General features: G+C 36.7%; 1 protein-coding gene across 3 annotated transcripts in view; it reads left to right on the top strand.

Annotated features, from left to right (window-relative positions):
• Positions 1-17,458, top strand: part of LOC18429770 (ferredoxin thioredoxin reductase catalytic beta chain family protein) — a 33,233-nt gene extending 15,775 nt beyond the window's left edge. The window contains exons 2-7 of one of the 3 annotated variants that reach the window (XM_011623467.3): positions 22-134; positions 10,205-10,254; positions 10,385-10,456; positions 13,655-13,715; positions 16,924-16,979; positions 17,147-17,458. In XM_011623467.3, the coding sequence (XP_011621769.1) occupies positions 22-134; positions 10,205-10,254; positions 10,385-10,456; positions 13,655-13,715; positions 16,924-16,968 (341 nt within the window). In that variant the 3' untranslated portion in view covers positions 16,969-16,979; positions 17,147-17,458. Of the gene's footprint in view, positions 1-21; positions 135-10,204; positions 10,255-10,384; positions 10,457-13,654; positions 13,716-16,923; positions 16,980-17,112 lie in introns of all 3 variants that reach the window. The other 2 variants (XM_011623468.3, XM_011623469.3) reach the window with 2 other exon arrangements.
• The last annotated feature ends 340 nt before the right edge of the window (positions 17,459-17,798 follow it).

Genomic DNA, 17,798 nt, shown 5'->3' with positions numbered 1-17,798 from the left:
ATATTTCCAATGATTCTGCAGTGGAACCTTCAGAAAAATCTGTTGAGATTATGAGAAAATTTTCAGAACAATATGCACGCCGCTCCGGAACATATTTTTGTGTGGATAAAGGGGTCACATCTGTTGTTATAAAGGTAGATCCCATTTCAGTTTCTCATGGAATTTTATTGCTAGGAGTTAACATATCATTTACTTGATTAATTCAGCAATGTGGCATATGAAGTATACAATCTTCATCCTGTGTATAACATTTAGGTTTGAGCTATTTAAATTGTCTTTTTCGAGATCACAATGATCATCTTTAGTATGGGTAACACATCATCTGCTGTAGATCTTGCATCTTTTTTCAAAGTGATGGATTATTTTACAAATTTCCCAACTTTTTCTGTCAGTGAGTCTCATATTCTGAGCTTGATGCTCTGATGAGTGCAGAAGTCTTATTGATAAAGTAGTTTCTTTGTGGAATTTTATATTGGGTTGCTTTGAAACATGGCTGGGGTAGTTTCTGTTGGTCAATTTTCATCTGTTGATAGAATTAAGAAATAAAATTGTAACAATTTGGTCGAAAGAATTTCCTAGTTCCCTTATTGTGCAATAAGGAACTTTAATTTTTGCTAGCCACATCTAGATAGCGTCTCATCAACCTCCTGTTATAATGTGAGCATCCTTTATAATTATTCTTCATACTTGATTTCGTATGTGAAATTGTCATCTCATTGAGTTCAATGAAGGTCAATAAACTGCAAGTCCTTCACTCTTTGACTCTTATCCATCTCTATCAGATTTTCTTGCTTCTTCTAGACATCAGGGAGGATAGAAATTATGGATGTGTACCTAATGCTATTAGCCACTGAAAGGTTCTATTCTAGATGTTGTCGAAATTTGACTGTCTACACATGCAAAGACTAATTATTGAATGGTTCGCCTGATTGGCCTTCCAAATTATCATCTATATTGATTGAGAAGCTCAGATTGCTTCTACAGAAATTGAATATATATATATATATATATATATATAGAAATGCTGATGTAGGCCCACTAGCCTACAGCTAAATATGAGCCCAACGTCCCAGATTCAATCTGGGCTGATCCAATGTTCACGATTGTATTTCGTATTTGAATTTGAATTTTTTTTTTTATATATAAATCCAAATCACTTGAAATTTTGGGCTTGTGTTCTGTAAAAATAGGAGAATCCAATAGAAATATCAAAAAAATATTTGTGAAAAATAATTTGACCAAAATACCCCTAAACTTTTCAAGGGTATTTTGATCAATTTAAACTTTGTGAAGTATTTTTTAAATATTTGTATTAGGTGCACATTGATGAGAAGAATAGACTCCTAAAATTTCACATGATTTGGATTTGTAGAAAAAAATTAAAATTCAAATACGAATAGGCCCACTAGCTTACAACTAATCATAGGTCCAACAGCCCAGATTCAATCAAGGTCGTTGGGCCTATATGTAGCTGTAGGCTAGTGATTCCATGGGCATTAATGTCCCAAAATATGGTATCTAAGCGATGCGTGAATGCCTCACTTGGCTATTAAAAGGCGTGATCGACATACTCCTTTTCAATAATCCTATTTACTCAAGATCTCAAGTTGACCTTAAGGAGTTGATTCCATACCGTTATTTCCGTGCCATGGCATATTGAGAGTCATCGGATAGAGCCTCGACCTTATCAATTGTCCTTGCTATAATGTCATCATCCAATAAGGGTGCCCCTATTGATTAGTTAGATAGGGTGACCTCTATTGAGTTATGTCCTTCACTAGTGGGAGCTTGTGTCTCATCAAATGGGTCTTCTTATTGTTGGGATGCCTTACTTATTAGAGTCATGCCCTTGCCCCAATTAAATTCCAGAGATTTCCCTTTTCCCATTTCTTTGCCCCAGTTAAGTGGGGGTCATCCATTGGGCTCTCCAGAGAGGTAGCTTGACTGGATCTTCTAGATTCGGTTCATCACCCCACCTAGGTGGGTTCTCTACAAAATCATGTCATAGTGGGGCAGGCGGTACCCTTACGATTTCTAGGGGGTTTTCCTCTTGCTCTTGAAGAGGTGGGGAATCTGAGTCCAAACTTGGGAGAATACTCGAAGTTAAATCCTTTATGCTATCAACCTCCGAGTCAACCCGAAAGGGAGATGTGCTTATGTCCTTTGGCTTGTGTGCATTGTACCACCTGTATGGGTTGTCTATTCCATTTATTTGAAAGATTAAACAGATCTTTTGTCCATACTCTAACATGCATTATAGGGATATCTTGGATCCTTTTTGGGCCTGCATCTTCAACTACTATCGGAATCTTTCTTAAGGTACTTGTTCTTTCGCCCTTTATTAAGTCATGGAACCTAGGCTAAGGCTATCCTCATCGTTGTGATTTGATGATTCTTACCACAGAGTCTTAGGTGAGATTATGATTGTCTTGCTCTTTATTTAACGGGTTCTCAGGCTAGTCTTGTCCCTTGCCACAAGGCCATGTTGGATGATCTTTACATTTAGACCGAGTTCTAGACTCATTCATATTTATTAGGTCGACCTCGGCGGTTGTTTGGGAGGTTGAAGATATCTCCTCGTCTTTATTTGTGCCAGTGATACCATCCGGATTTAAGATGGAAAATATACCCCTTTTATTAAGAGTGGAAATTGGCCCAGAAGTAGGCTTGTCATTCCCTTTGGTCTGCCTCGTGACTGTTATGATTCCTTTATCAATTAAATATTTAACAATATTCCTAAGAGTAAGGCATTCCTCAATGTAATGGGCACGGCTTCGATGCCATTTGCACCACTTCGATTTATCCCCAATGGGGCAAGAGAGAAATCTAAGCTATAGGCTACTCCACAAGTTTATTGTCAAGTTATGGCTTGAGAACATCACTCATTGATTCCTTAATGCGACTAAATTCCTTGGTCATACCTCTTTGCATCTGCCATGTATAGAAATGCGGTTTATCTATGTACCTAAGAATTTTAGAAGGAGAGGTCGGACCTTCGACTCATTGGTTATGACTTCTTTAACTTTTCCACCGAGTGAAGCTTCATCTTGATCATCTCCTGTTAAGGTGTAGCTAGTGGTTGATTCCTGAGGGAAACTAGCTTTGTCCTTCGCCCTCTCATAGTGCGCTACCATCTCGAGCATGGAGTCGAAAGAGAAGGGCATGTTGCTTTTGCTAAGGACATGTATTCGGGCGTAACATTTTCTAGGAGGATAGCAATTAGTGTGTATTGAAGGGAGTGCACTCGAGAACCCGAGAAGCAACAAACCTAAATAGCTCAACAAAGTCAAGGCACAATTCGTCATCCTTTCGCCCCTTTGAGGTAAGCTCCCCTAGTGAGACGGGTTGGGGTTTGCTGCCCCAGTAATGAGACTCAAACTTTTAAAACATCTTGTCCGGAGTCGCATTGGAGTTATCCTTCATGAATTGTCGATGCCATATGAAGGGTATTCCTGATAGGCTATGTGAGAACATCGCCTTTAATTGATTGGGCCGGTCACAGTGGGTTGGCACTGAAAGCAGGCAAGCGTTGATATGTGCTTCTAGGTGACCCTTTCTGGAGAACTTTCGAAATGGTGGCATAATGAATCCCATTGGTAAATCTTAGAGATTTTCAAGGGTTTCTTGTACATATGCTTTAGGAGCTGAGAAATCGCATATTCCCATTCTCTAAAGAGTCTTGAAGGTGTTGCATGGTCGCCTACATATTGGCTAACTGAGCATTGGCACTAGGACAACTTCTCTGGACGATTGGTTGCTTAAGATGGACTATTGAGCTTGTGTTTGGGTATATGAATTGTTGATTGAGCTTGGGGAACCGATTGGACTAGTTAGGATGATTGTTGACATATGAAACCCCTTGGGCTATCTTGTTGTTGCCTCATTGGGCTTACCCTAACTTTTCCAGTTTCGCAAGAAGACGTGCAAAACTAAGTGTTCACTTATGGGAAATTGGGAAGGACCCCCTGGGTTACTACGGTGGCTAGACCTTTGACCTTGGTTAACTGGGCCTAGATGCTCCTGTCATAGACAAGGTGGTCTACTTCTAGAGTTGGAATCGCCTCTTTATTTAGTATTTGACCCAAAGAGGGCATGAAGTCCATGATTACTATCAAACGTCGATGGCCATAACCAGACCCCTAGCTAGGTGGCCTATTCCTACTAAGTGGTTATTTGGTTTGCTTGTCTAGCAAATTGTTAACTAATAGGGTTAACTTGGTTTGGGCCAGTTGGCTACAGGTGAATTAAGGGGTTGAACTTCTATCCTACCTTGCCTATGCTGACTAGGTGGTTGAATGGTATATCCCTTGTTCACTAGGCCTTGCAGGACACCTGAGGGTTTGCCTGGAGCTGACTATGGTCAGGACGCTGACTCCTATTGGTGTTAGGTTGAGTAAATGGGTTGCCCCTAGCAATGCCATGGTGACTAGAAACATGACTGGGCACCTCAAGCCTATGTGAGCCTTGGACCACTCTCCCTTAATTGGTTGTTTGTTTGGGCCAAAATTCTTGGGTGGTAACTGATCACTAAGGTTAACCTAGCTATGGTGCACTGACCATAGACTTGGAAGGGTTTGGACATTTGGCCTACCTTGGTCACACTAACGGGAATTAAGACTCACACCCATGTCTTGGTGGATTACCCCTGGTCTAATTCCTTGACTATTCAGGGTGCAACTTGGAGGTCCACGGTTCTTAACGACAGTCATGAGGACTACTAGCTTGTAGCCTGGATTGCTAGGTATGGTTCCTTATGGGTTGAGACTAGATTCACCCACATGGGTACCTTGGGTAGGAGGAGCGCCTTGGTGGATCCTCTCAGGCTGCCGACCTAGTGTCCTAGACCTAGGTTGGCCTGAAGTCATGGGGTCAGACCTCACCTCCGTTTAATCCTTGAACATTACTCTTGACAGACCTAAACTAAAGTAGGCTAGGCAAAACAGCACCTTAAAAGGTTTGATAAATTTGACCTAGTTTTCTATAGGTAGGTTAAGGCTCAGGTGGGGTTCCTAGCTATGAAAGGGTTGGAATGTGGCTAGGTCTCAATGGGTACCCATATATGTCTTGGCCACCTGTTCAAGGGATCAACAAAGGTCTTACTATATGTAGGGTGCTTTGGGGCTAAGAATTACGGAGGGGCTCTCACTGTTAAAGTTGTTCCAGCCCCAACCCTCTCGGCTCCAAACAACTAGGTGCCCCCCTTAGCATTAATGTCGACTTCGGGGGTTTCCAAAAAATTTGATATGGTTTTCATAGTTTTTCGGTCAGTGTTTGTAAGGGGTGTGAAAGAGAGCACAAATGCGCATGTGAAAAGGTATGGCAATCAAGCAACAAGATAAGTTGGCTTCTTAATTCAAGAAAATATCATAATTTAGTATTTCTTATTATTATTGAAAAGAAATTAGTAAATAGAGATGATCGAATTTTTCCTTGCTTCACTTTTTCTATAATTGTTATAAGCTGAGGGTCTTTCTTTTGTGCCGATCGGATATGTTGGATTAATTGGGGTTCTGCCTTAATGTTGGCAATCATACTTACTACACTATTAATGGACGGAGTCGGATGCCAATCCACTATTTCCTCTAACAATCTCATTTCTTGGATCATTAGATGAGCTAAGACTCCCGTAGATTTTCTACTTAAAGCGTCGGCGACAACGTTCGCTTTTCCTGAATGATAATGGATTGTACAGTCATAATCTTTTAAGAAATCCATCCATTCTGAGAGAAGAGGTATTTCAAGCTCTTATGATCCGTATATATTTCGAATTGCTCACCATATAGATAATGCCTCCATATTTTCAAAGCGAATACTATTGCAGCCAGCTTCAAGTCATGAATTGGATATTTTTTCTCATATTCTTTCAACTGTCTGGATGCATATGCGACTACTTTTACATATTGCATTAATACACAACCCAAGCTTTTATGTGAAGCATCATTATAAATCACAAATCCCTCACTCCCCTCAGGAATAGTTAAAATACGTGCTGAAGTTAATCGAACTTTTAGTTCTTGAAAACTCTCCTCACATTCACTTGTCCACTCAAATATGACATTTTTCTGTGTCAATCGAGTCAATGGGGTTGCGATTCGAGAAAATCCTTCTACAAATTTTCTGTAATATCCTGCCAATCCCAAAAAGCTTCGAACTTCAGTCACATTACTTGGTTGTTTCCAATTAACAACGGTTTCAACCTTTGAAGGATCAACTGATAGACCTTCCTTTGATATGACATGCCCTAAAAATGTCACTTGTTCAAGCCAAAATTCACATTTACTAAGTTTGGCATACAATTTCTTCTCTCTTAATATTCGCAATACCATTCTTACATGCTGCTCATGTTCATTCTGATTCTTGGAATAAATTAAAATATCATCAATGAATACCACAATAAATTTATTCAAAAAGGGCTTAAAGATCCGATTCATCAAATCCATAAATGCAACCGGTGCATTGGTTAATCCAAAAGGCATGACTAAAAATTCATAATGGCCATACCTTGTTCTGAAAGCTGTCTTGGGAAATCTTCACTTTTAATCTTAAGCTGATGGTATCCAGATCTAAGATCAATTTTTTAAAATACTTATGATCCTTGTAATTGATCAAATAAATAATCAATTCTAGGTAATGGATACCTATTTTCACTGTCACTTGGTTCAACTGCCTATAATCGATACACAATCTCAAGGTCCCATCTTTTTTTTTAACAAACAATGTCGGAGCACCTCAAGGTGACACGCTGGGCCTGATAAAACCTTTATCTAATAATTCTTCCAATTGTTGTTTAAGTTAAGTTCTGCAAGTGCCATTCTGTAAGGTGCCTTAAAAATTAGGGCCACCCCGGGCAATAATTCAATAGAGAATTCAATTTCCCTGTCAGGTGGTAATCTTGGCAATTCTTCAGGAAAAACGTCAGGAAATTCTCGGATAACCGGAGTGGTATCCAAATTTATCTCTTCCTTCCTATCTTCTTTGATATAGGCAAGAAAGCCTTGACGCCCTTTTCGAAGGAGACGATTAGCTTACAGGAGATTAAATATGATGGGGAGACTTCTTTGATACCATTGAAGTAAAATACTGGTTGATTCGGAATACTAAAGGTAACCATTTTCTTATAACAATCAATACTTGCATGGTATGCAGAAAGCCAATCCATGCCTAAGATTACATTAAAATCTTGAATTTTCAGGATTATTAAATCAACCAACAGTTCCTTTTCTTCTATCTTTATTACACATGATTTGTACACTATATTGGTGTTAATTGAATTTCTCATCGGTGTGGCTACCTCTAGAATGTATTCTAATTGTTCTAGTTCTACCTTTAAGTGGCATGCAAAGTGTGATGACACAAATGAATGAGTAGATCCAGGATCAATCAAAACATGAGCTACTTTTTGGAAGATAATAAGAGTAACTTGGATCACTGATTTTGAGGCCTGAACGTCGTGCTTGGTGATCACAAATACTCTTCCCTTCATCTGAGGCTTTTGAGCTATATCTCCCTGCTTTGGTAGCTGTTGCATCTGTAAGCTAGGACATTGTCTAATCTGGTGTCCCAATTTTCCACATTTAAAACAGGCTCCAGTATTCCAATAACATGGGCTGGATCAATGGTTTTTTCCGCATGTTTTACATGGTTCTATTGGGCTCTGAAGTGGTAAGGGCCTTGGCTTCTTGTTTGCCCTTTCAAACTGTTGTCGATTAGATGGTGTGGGTCTAACATGGCCTTTCTGATTTTTCGTCTTTTAGTAATCTTCGAAATCTTTTTCGACAATTTGGGCTCGATCCACTATTTCAGCATAAGTTCTCAATTTTAAGACTGATATTCTGCTTCTAATAGCTGGTCTGAGACCCCTTTCAAATTTCTTCACCTTTCTTGCCTCATTGTTAATCATATGTGGGGCAAACCTGGACAATTCAGTAAACCTGGCCTCGTACTGTGCTACTGTCCGGTTTCTTTGGATTAATTCCAAAAATTCCATTCCTTTTTGGTCTTGAATAAAATCTAGAAAATACTTTTCATTAAACGCCTCTAGAAATACTTCCCAAGTCAAGGGTTTATTTTCTTTAACCAATACTCCTTTTGCCATTCACTACCAATGTTGTGCTTCTCCTTCTAACATAAAAACTGCCAAGGCCACCTTCCTATCATCAGGACATTCCATTACCTCGAATATTATCTCCAATTGCATAATCCATCCCTCAGCTTCCAATGGGTTTACAGCACCCTTAAAAGAAGGTGGGTTCAATTTCTTAAATTGTTCGATATCACTCCCACCATTTCCCGTAACTGACTGCCTGGATGGATTGTTGTTTTCCATCTGATGTTGCATTAGAGCAACCATACTTTCCAAAGCTTTGTGAATTCCTTCCATAATAGCTTCAGCTATTCTGGATCTTGACTTCGTCCCAGTCTGTACACGCAATAAATGCGATTTTAAGTATATTCTTTTTTTTTTTTTTTTTTAAATTTCCTAAGAATCTTAAACCGATTGCTCTGATACCATAATTGTCACACCCCAAGAATTTACAATACTGATATTCCTGAGATGTGACAATCAAAACATTTATACATTTCTTGATAAGACAAATTCAGTGGCGAATTCTTACAAGGTAACAAAAGAAAGTTAGCGCAACAACAATATCTTCCAAGGTTGATCTTGACTAGCACTCAAAATGAATCCGCATTTATCCTGAAAAAAATGTTTACCATAGTTTGATGAGTTTGGCTACTCAGTAAGTGATCATCATAATCCTAAAATAATCATGGTTGAAAGATATCAATATTTTCAAAAACACCCAGTCAAATATTTTGGGCTCAAATTCAGAAAGGTAGCAGTTTGTAAAAACATTCTAGCATAATTGCCAATCTAATATGTATAGAAAGACTCTTATAGAAATTCAAGAATACGGAATTATCACAATTTATGGGATATCAATTCATAAATAAACATTTCACAATAATGCTATAATCAATTGCAAAACTATCAATTTTTAAATAATAAGGCAGTCATTTGCACATGAATTTTACAATGTCTAAATATTCAAAAACAGTAGAAAGAAATATCACAATTTACTAAAAGCAGAAATATCACATTTATTTCTAATAATTTTACAGTATCTAAAATTTTCTAACAATAGTCAAGAAAAATAAATAAATTTATTTCTAATAATTTACAGCATTCAAAATTTCTAACATAGATAAAATATCACAATTTTTATTACAAAGGTTATGTTTAAAATAATGAGGGCGCGTGCGCATAAAATTTATCGGGCCTAAAATTCATGATAATAAGCAGAAATAATTATTTCATTTCATTTTTAAAAAGAATGGATTATTTTTCAAGATAATAATGTCACTTACCTAAAATATTTGAGAGGGAGCTTCCGATAAAAATTCGGCTAGAGAGAGGGAGACCTCAAAATTTTCTAGGGTGGGAGTCCTCACTTATTCTATTTAAATTCTTACGATACCTTATTATAATATTTTATTAAGTTACACCTCATACACGAGGTGTAGCGTTTAAATTAAACGTAAAAGCTTTAAGTCCCACACAACCAAGGGACGTGTTAAAGAGAGGTAAAAGGTTAACCAAAGTGGTGATGGTCCCTAAGGACCATCATACTTATATGGACCATCACTTATTAAAAGTTTCTTTTCTCTCTTTTTGTTTTTTTGTTTTTGAAATTTTAGGATTATTACAACCACATACTCTACTCATACTTCGGTTGTTCTTTGTGAAATCTGTACATAATTTTTTTGGGGTTTGAAAGTTATGAATGTGGAAAAGTTCATGTACTATAGAAACCTGTGTGCGTTTATGGTTTGAAATGCTGATGGACTTTACAGTGCAGTTGCTAATTCTTATATGGAACACCTTCTGTTAAAGAAATTTTTTGGCCCTTTAAATGATCACATATTTTTTCTTGGCTTCAAAGAATTTCAGTATCCCACACTTCCTTAAATATGTTGGAATAAGGACATGCAGCTTGAGGAACTTTACAATGGATAAGAGTTGCAACACTTTGCTTATGCTTTTATGCTATTGCATGTTAGTGACATCTGATAATTTTCACAGTCAAGGATTAGAACCACATTAATATCTCTTTATTATATCTCTAGATGGTCAATTTTGTTTCTGTTTGACATGTGCTACATTTTTCTTTAAGAATGTGGTTTTAATATTCTTCATTTACAGGGGTTGGCGGAACATAAAGATACATTAGGGGCACCATTATGCCCTTGTAGGTAATTGAATAATTTTCTTAGATGTCTTCCTTTTTATTTTCTGCTGGCATGAATTCTGGCTCCTCTTTTTCCATTTGATGAATGAAATAATGATGTGTTTTCTGACGTTATATAAATTTGTGAGATTCAGGCATTATGATGATAAAGAGGCTGAGGCAGCTCATGGTTTTTGGAATTGCCCATGTGTACCCATGAGGGAAAGGTACACATCTCTTGTCTATTACTTAACACCAAATGAAGTATTGTTTTGGGCTGTACCGGAAGTATTCCTTTGACAACCTTTTAATTGCAGAGACCGATGATATGATGTTATTTGTCCGCATATAAGCCACTGTGTGTGAGACTCTGTATTACGTCATGCATCATTTTGGGTGATTATAGGATTTTATTTCTTAAAAGTTTTTGTTAAAATAATGAGTAATTTTCCCTAAGAAATTGATATCGGTGCCCTTATGGTGGTGGGTTTGTGGGGGTGGATGGGGGTGGCTGCATGCGGAGGGGGGGGGGGGGTCTTGTGTGCTCTATAGATAAACCCTACAAACACCTATGGGTGAGTTTCTATAGCCATGATTATCCAATAATATTTGAAGTTTTATGTTTTTTAAAAAATCCAATTTATCTGGAATTCACCTTGCACCAAAATAAAATATTAGAAACTAATTATCAAATGATGATGAAAAAATCCTTGAAATATTCATAAGGGTAATTTAGTCATTTTTATTTATTTGAATTATTTTTTATATTTTATTTAAGTGTGCCTCACTAAGCACACACCTACAAATTTTGAGGTTAATGAGATTTGAAAAAAATTATTAAAATTCAAATGCTATTAGACAATCATGACCATTTGATGGGCTTTGGATAGTTATGAGCCATGAGTGAAACATTGTAGAACTTTACTCATGAATGTTTCTAAGAATTTTCATATATATATATATATATACATATAGGAAAACACTACACAATGCCTATAGGCAAAAATGAACAGTGATTTCGCCTATGCTCATCACCGTCCAAAGTTCATCGCACAGTCATAGTTGTCCGGTAGTGTTTCAATTTTCATTTTTTTTTCTACAAATCGGAATGATCTAAAATTTGGAGGGTGTGTTAATAAAAAATAGGAGATTCTAATAAAAATATAAAAAAACTAATTCACAAAATATAAATTAACCAAAATACCCCTGAAAATTTATGGGGGTATTTTGGTCAATTTATATTTTACGAAATATTTTTTTCATATTTTTATTAGGTGCGCTTCACTAAGATGTACATATGTTCCAAATTTCAAATCATTCCGATTTATAGACAAAAAAAATGAAAATTGAAACACTACCGGACAATCCTGACCATGCGATGAACTTTAGACGGTGATGAGCATAGGAGAAATCACTGTTCATTTTCGCCTATAGGTGTTGAGAAGACTTTTCCATATGTATATATATATGTGTGTGTGTGTGTGGAACTTTACTCGGCGTTGACATTGTACAACTTTACTCATGAATCATTGACATTGTCGCGTCAGTGAGATTTAAGTTCCTTATACCTATAGGTTGCAAACTTATGGAAACCACACCTATATATATATATATATATATATATATATATATATATATATAGGAAAAAATTTATACAAGGTTGCAACCTTAAAATGTAGAATGATAGATGCGCCATGAGTGAAATATTGTAGAACTTTACTTGGCATTGACATTGTAGAACTTTACTCATCAATCATTGACATTGTCTCGTCAGTGAGATTTAAGTTCCTTGTACGTAATAGGTTGCAACCTTATGGAAACCGCACCTACATATATATATATATATATATATATATAGGAAAAAATTTATATAAGATTGCAACCTTAAAATGTAGAATTACAGATGGACCTCAAAAATCGATCGGAAAAAGTTGTTTTAATGTTGAAAAACCTCTAATTGATCATCTCGACATTGAGATGAATGAATATGAAAAAACAAAAAGATTTTGAGTCCCAGAAATAGTGCATCTTGCAATACATTATCTAAACCGCCCATTTTCAAGATTTTCATATGTTTATAGATCGACTTGATTTTAACCATTTTTGGAGTTTAAAAATTTATAATTAGATATAAAAATAGATTTTGAGATAATCCTAAGAATTGTTTTCACCAAAATTACATGTTATGATAAAATTTGAAGGTGTGCCTTAATTGGATTGTTTAAGGTTGTAACCTTATAGAAACCACACCCATATATATATATATATATATATAGAGAGAGAGAGAGAGAGAGAGAAAAGAGTTAGTGACAGATTAAAAAGCACCATTATGTCATTTTCTTGTACTGGAATAGTTTTACGGTTTTCAACTTCTCAAGAATTGACTAGGCAGTTATCAGCAATAGCATGTGTCTCATTTCTACCAAGATAGGATGAAGTTGGTGAACTCAGTTTTCTTATATCGTTAAGCAAATCATTAACTGTACTTTTACACTATGTATTCAGTTATGCTCTGTTTTGATTGAGGGTGTTAAGGAAATTTCTTCTGAGAACCTTTGGTCTTTCCAAGAATGTTTGGACTTAATCGATTGGGTATTTCTAGTTAGTTCTTTCTTGGTTTATTGCAATCATTTGATGAGTTTTTTTGCAATGTGGTACTGGTTTGGTTTGCTTGTAAATGATTAAACAAGTTGAGTGATTGAGTCTTAGTCTTTTTCCTGAGGTTTCATAAGCATTTAATTGGTTCCCAAGATCATGTACATAACCTTTTGATTTTTTATTAAATGAATGCTTTTTGTTGGGTCTTTGCATTGCATGTGTTTGTTCACTTCCTTATCAAGGCTTCATTTGTATCCTTTCGAATGTGACTGACTGTGGAACTTGAAGTGGAGAGTTTTGATAGGAGAATGGGTTCTTAATGCACCTTTTCCTCCAATATACTATTTGCAGTTGTTGAGAGTTCCATCGTTTTCATTTTGATCTCTGTTAACTGATTGTGTTTTTAGCTAATCCACACTGTTGTTCTATGCTTTTGATTGCGTTTTCTTAAGAATTGTTGCAGAAAGTCTGTCAAATTAGAGGTGTTCTGTATGTAACTTACAGTTACAAGTTTCTCAATTGTCTATTTATGAAGTAAGATAGAACCCTCCCTTCTGTATTTTTCCCCTTCCATATCATTCGGTATTAGAAAATCACAATAAGATTATATTATGGTAAAATAATCTGTGAACATGCAGCATATAAATGGTATGCTACATGCCCCATTGACCGTTCATTGTTGACATTGACACTTGAGATGAATTGATCCTTTCAAGCTTGCTTCAGGAGATGTACATTTCAAAGCGCACCATAGTATACTATCACTCATACTAAATTGGCATCCCTTGTGCTATTAAAGTTCTATATAATGATATGACTATTGGCAGGAAGGAGTGCCACTGTATGCTTTTCCTCACCTCTGACAACGATTTTGCTGGTGGCGAACAGGTATTTTCTTGTTTTTACTCTGTCTTCAGGTCTGCCTCAGGGAGACTAAACTTATGGATTGGTAGAATATGTATTCTTTCGTTCTTACTTTACAAATTGGTACAACACATGCATTTAAATGTCATCCATGGACACTAAAGATAATTTAAAATTAGATACTTGATTGGCTCAAAAGCCTCTCAAGGGATGTAACTGAGCTTCCAAATGACAATGTTGAATAGTTTTCCTTCTGAAATCAGTCAAAAGAGATAAGGGCTGCCGAAAGCGATTCCTTAAGCTGTGAAGGGAAGGGCTTCTTGCAGCAGCTGAAACACGCACTTTCCATTGATGCTGACTCATAGTCATGTTTATCAGTGTTCTATTTGTTGTTTTGAGCAAAGTTTGGAGCACCAAATGGTCATGGTGTGAGGCATTTGGAACTCAAGCACAATAAGTTTGACCTTTTAGAAATTGTTTTCAGTATTACTTGTTTCACTTTCAAAATGTCCTGGATGAAATATGAGAAACAAATATCTGAAAGATCAGTTCATGGATGTTTGATAAGAGTTTTGCCATGATGGTCTTGCAGAAATAGCTACAAATACCAAAGTCAAATTTTAGCCAGATCAACAGTCAAATAGGATACAAGGACTGTGGAATAGTATGCGTCCACTAGTTCCTTCATACAGTCTCATTTTGTCACCTAGGAAACAAATAACTATTTTTCAAAAAATGTAATTGTTGCAGATCTTCTATTCTTCAATACAACCAGTGAAAGTGCTATTAAATTGTTGGACCTATGGGGGAATAGGGGTTGCCTGTGAGGATGTTATAACACTAATTGGTCATGGAGGTTTGTTTATTTGTTTGCTTTAGGAGTAAGTCATTGCAGATGGAACAAGTCTTGTGTTGGGAATTTGGAGCAGTGATATTATGATAAAGGGTTTGATAAATGGAAAATAGAGGTTGAAGTAATTCTGGAGACTGAGATATCTTCGAAAGTATAAAAACTTGGACTCAGCTTGGGACTGTGCCTTATCCCACAGTGCCTCATCCATATCGATGTTGACTAGTGAGGACTCGGTACGACTTCTAGAGAGAAGATTATTAACACTGGGAACCGATGAGACTATGATGTGTCTTGAAAATGTGGGTAGTAGACGAGCCAAGTTGATTTGAGTGTCTTAGCTCTCACAGAGAAGTATCTAAACAATGCTTTAATGTAGCCAATAATTCTCAAATTTTATGCCACAAATATGGAGGGTTGATCATGGTTTTCCAGAAATCTGACATGACAACTACTCCTTTGGTCAAATCATAATCAAAAGTGAGCAATAAAGAAAGCATGAAATCCATGAGATAATCACAAGAGGATACTGACGATCCTCTATTTCACCTTTGTTCCCCCTGATTCCAATAAAGTTCAAAACATTCCTCTTGCTTTGAATGCAGTTCAGAGATGAGTCAATGCAATAAGACTCATCGGAGTCTTAAAAAACTAGTACAGAAACATGTAAAGAAATAGAGCCTCCACTGTGTCTGTTGTGGCTCAGCCAAGACACAGTCAAAGTCCATGGCACGTCAGGTCAAGCCATTCCTAGCTGGTTCACTGATTTTTAGGCTCTGCTTTAGGGGAGTGAGAAACCAAAAACAAATATTCTGGAAGATGGATTTTCCTAGTTAGTGGAACTTGCATTTATTAGTGAATAGGGGGCATATGTATTTCACCTGTTTTACTTGCCCTAAAAAGCTGCAATGGGGAGCAAGGGTACATGTTACGGAAGCTGGACTCCTGGAGATGCAACTTGCAAGCAAATAGAATTGTATAGAATGGGATTTACTCTAACAAGGATTATCTAAATGACACTAAAGTCAGTTTCGTGGCCTTTCTGACTGAATTTTTGTCTTTCTGACTGAATTTTTGTCAGTGACTCTGATGCTTGCTTGATGTGGTCCCAGTACCATGTGTGCACCTCTTTAACATGCTCCATATGCTTCTTTTCCTACCTTGAACCGAGTATTGTTGTACGAGATGAAATATACCCATTAGAACTTACGCTTGAACTCTCGACTACTACTTTTTCTTTACGGTAAGTTTTCCACTTTGCTGTTTTGGGATGGAATTTGGTATCATAACCATCAAACTTAGGCTTGCACACTCATAGGAATACTGTAGGTTGTTCTTGGCGTTGATATCAGAGGGTGAGTTTGGTGTCTATTGTTATGGACATCGTACTGTAATGTGACCATCAGAACGTGCTGTAATTTTTAATTGCTTTTCTTGCCTACATGTGGATGGAACAATATTTAACTACTGGGGAAAGTGTATTGGAACATAAGTGCAATGATCTGCATTAATGAAATTGCCCCTTCTTGCTCAGAAGAAAGTTTCTTCTTACAATGATATATTAAAAAACATATTTTTTCCTCTCTATTTAACACTGTTCTTAGTATTGAAATAAAAAGATTTGGTGGTCCATAAGATCACCTTGTACACTTGCCCACTACCCAAAACACAACAGTTACGAAATATGTTTGGTCCTGAAACCCCAAAAGATATTTTGTCATCTATAAGATCAAATTATATAATAAAATGGAAATTAGAAAATAGAAAAATTGATTTGAAGCTCAAAAACTGCTGCAAATTCAATCCCCTCCCCCAAAAAATTTGTTTGTAGACTGTCCAATTTATGGCCTATGATCTAGGTCTCCAAGAGTTTTTTTGTTTTTTTTCCTTTTCTATTTTTTACAAATTGTTCGCAAGGCAAATAAAGGATGGTATGCAAATTCTCAGATGAAAAGCAGTCCTGCTAGCTAGGTGCTTGGGGAAGAACAAAATCTGTAGAGGGCTGTTCCACGGGACCATGCTATATGCAGCATGCACCATAAAACATAGAAACATTCACATGGATTATATTTAGTAAAAATGAGATGCATTTTGTTGTTCACTGCATCATTTGAGAAGGTAACTTGAAAATATGATGATTTTCTCGACGCTTCAATTTTTCAAATTGAATGCACCATTCTGCATGAAAAGAAAAGGAATATGTGGAACCTCGCAAAATCTGCTCAAAGGCCCAACTCTCTTCCTCCACCACTTGCCAAACCCCCCAAACCCCAACCCTCCCCAAAAACGAAAAAAAGCAACCCAAAATTCTGTGCGTGCTTGTGCATGTTCATTTACATGTGTTTGACATTAACATGAGGCTTTGGTTTCTTATTGATGTAGGCTATCAGTTTAGAGGAGATCAAAGAATCAACGTCCAATCTCTGATTGTCAAGCTGGTACTTGATTTCCTAATACTCTTACATTATGCTTGATTGTCTAGTATTATATGCTAATGCCCCATCCAAGCAGTTCTTAAGTGGAATATAAAGGACCCGAACTTAATTTCTTATATGTCCATTCTGAGAACAGGACCTCTTTGACAAAATGGATTTGTGAAGTGCAGGAGATCTGTATGATAAAACGTTGGAGTTGGAGCATGTACAGGTTCAGGATTCTTACTTCATTATATACTTAGGTATCATGCTACTTGGTTTCTCAGAATAATGTCAAATGCATGACTCACTCCATTCTCTATCTTCTGTTATATATTATTGAAATACTAGGGGGGTGTTTCTCTCTGATACATAGAGCGTTTCACAGTGCCTTTCTATGTGATTTATGTAGGATCTCAATTCTTGCGTTCAGAGATTTTCCTTGTAATTTTTGTGTAGTGGCTTATTCCATGTGCGTTTATGTATAGCTTCATAATTGGGTACGCCTTGTCTCCTCTCTATGGTTTGCTTCCATGTTTATTAGTACCGTGTCCTTAAATTCGTTTTGAACATAGCATTTCAAATTTTTGAATTGACAAAACTATTATCTTTTTGAAACGTTTTAGGGATTGATTGCCTCACAATAAATTCCTGTTTTGTGTGTACTTTGGTGGAAGCCAACTGATGCCTGATGCCTTCAAATAGTCAGCAAGTACCGTGTGTCCTTAAATTTGTTTTGAACCTGACATTTCAAATTTTTGAATTGACAAGACTAGTATCTTTTTGAAACGTTTTAGGTAATGATTGCCTCACAATAAATTCCTGTTTTGTCTGTACTTTGGT

This window comes from Amborella trichopoda, chromosome 10 (assembly GCF_054954075.1).
Source record: "Amborella trichopoda isolate Santa Cruz 75 chromosome 10, AtrichopodaSantaCruz75HAP2 v2.0, whole genome shotgun sequence".
Lineage (NCBI taxonomy): Eukaryota > Viridiplantae > Streptophyta > Magnoliopsida > Amborellales > Amborellaceae > Amborella > Amborella trichopoda.
Note: the sequence above shows the minus strand (reverse complement) of the source record. Positions and strands in the feature narration are given on the sequence as shown.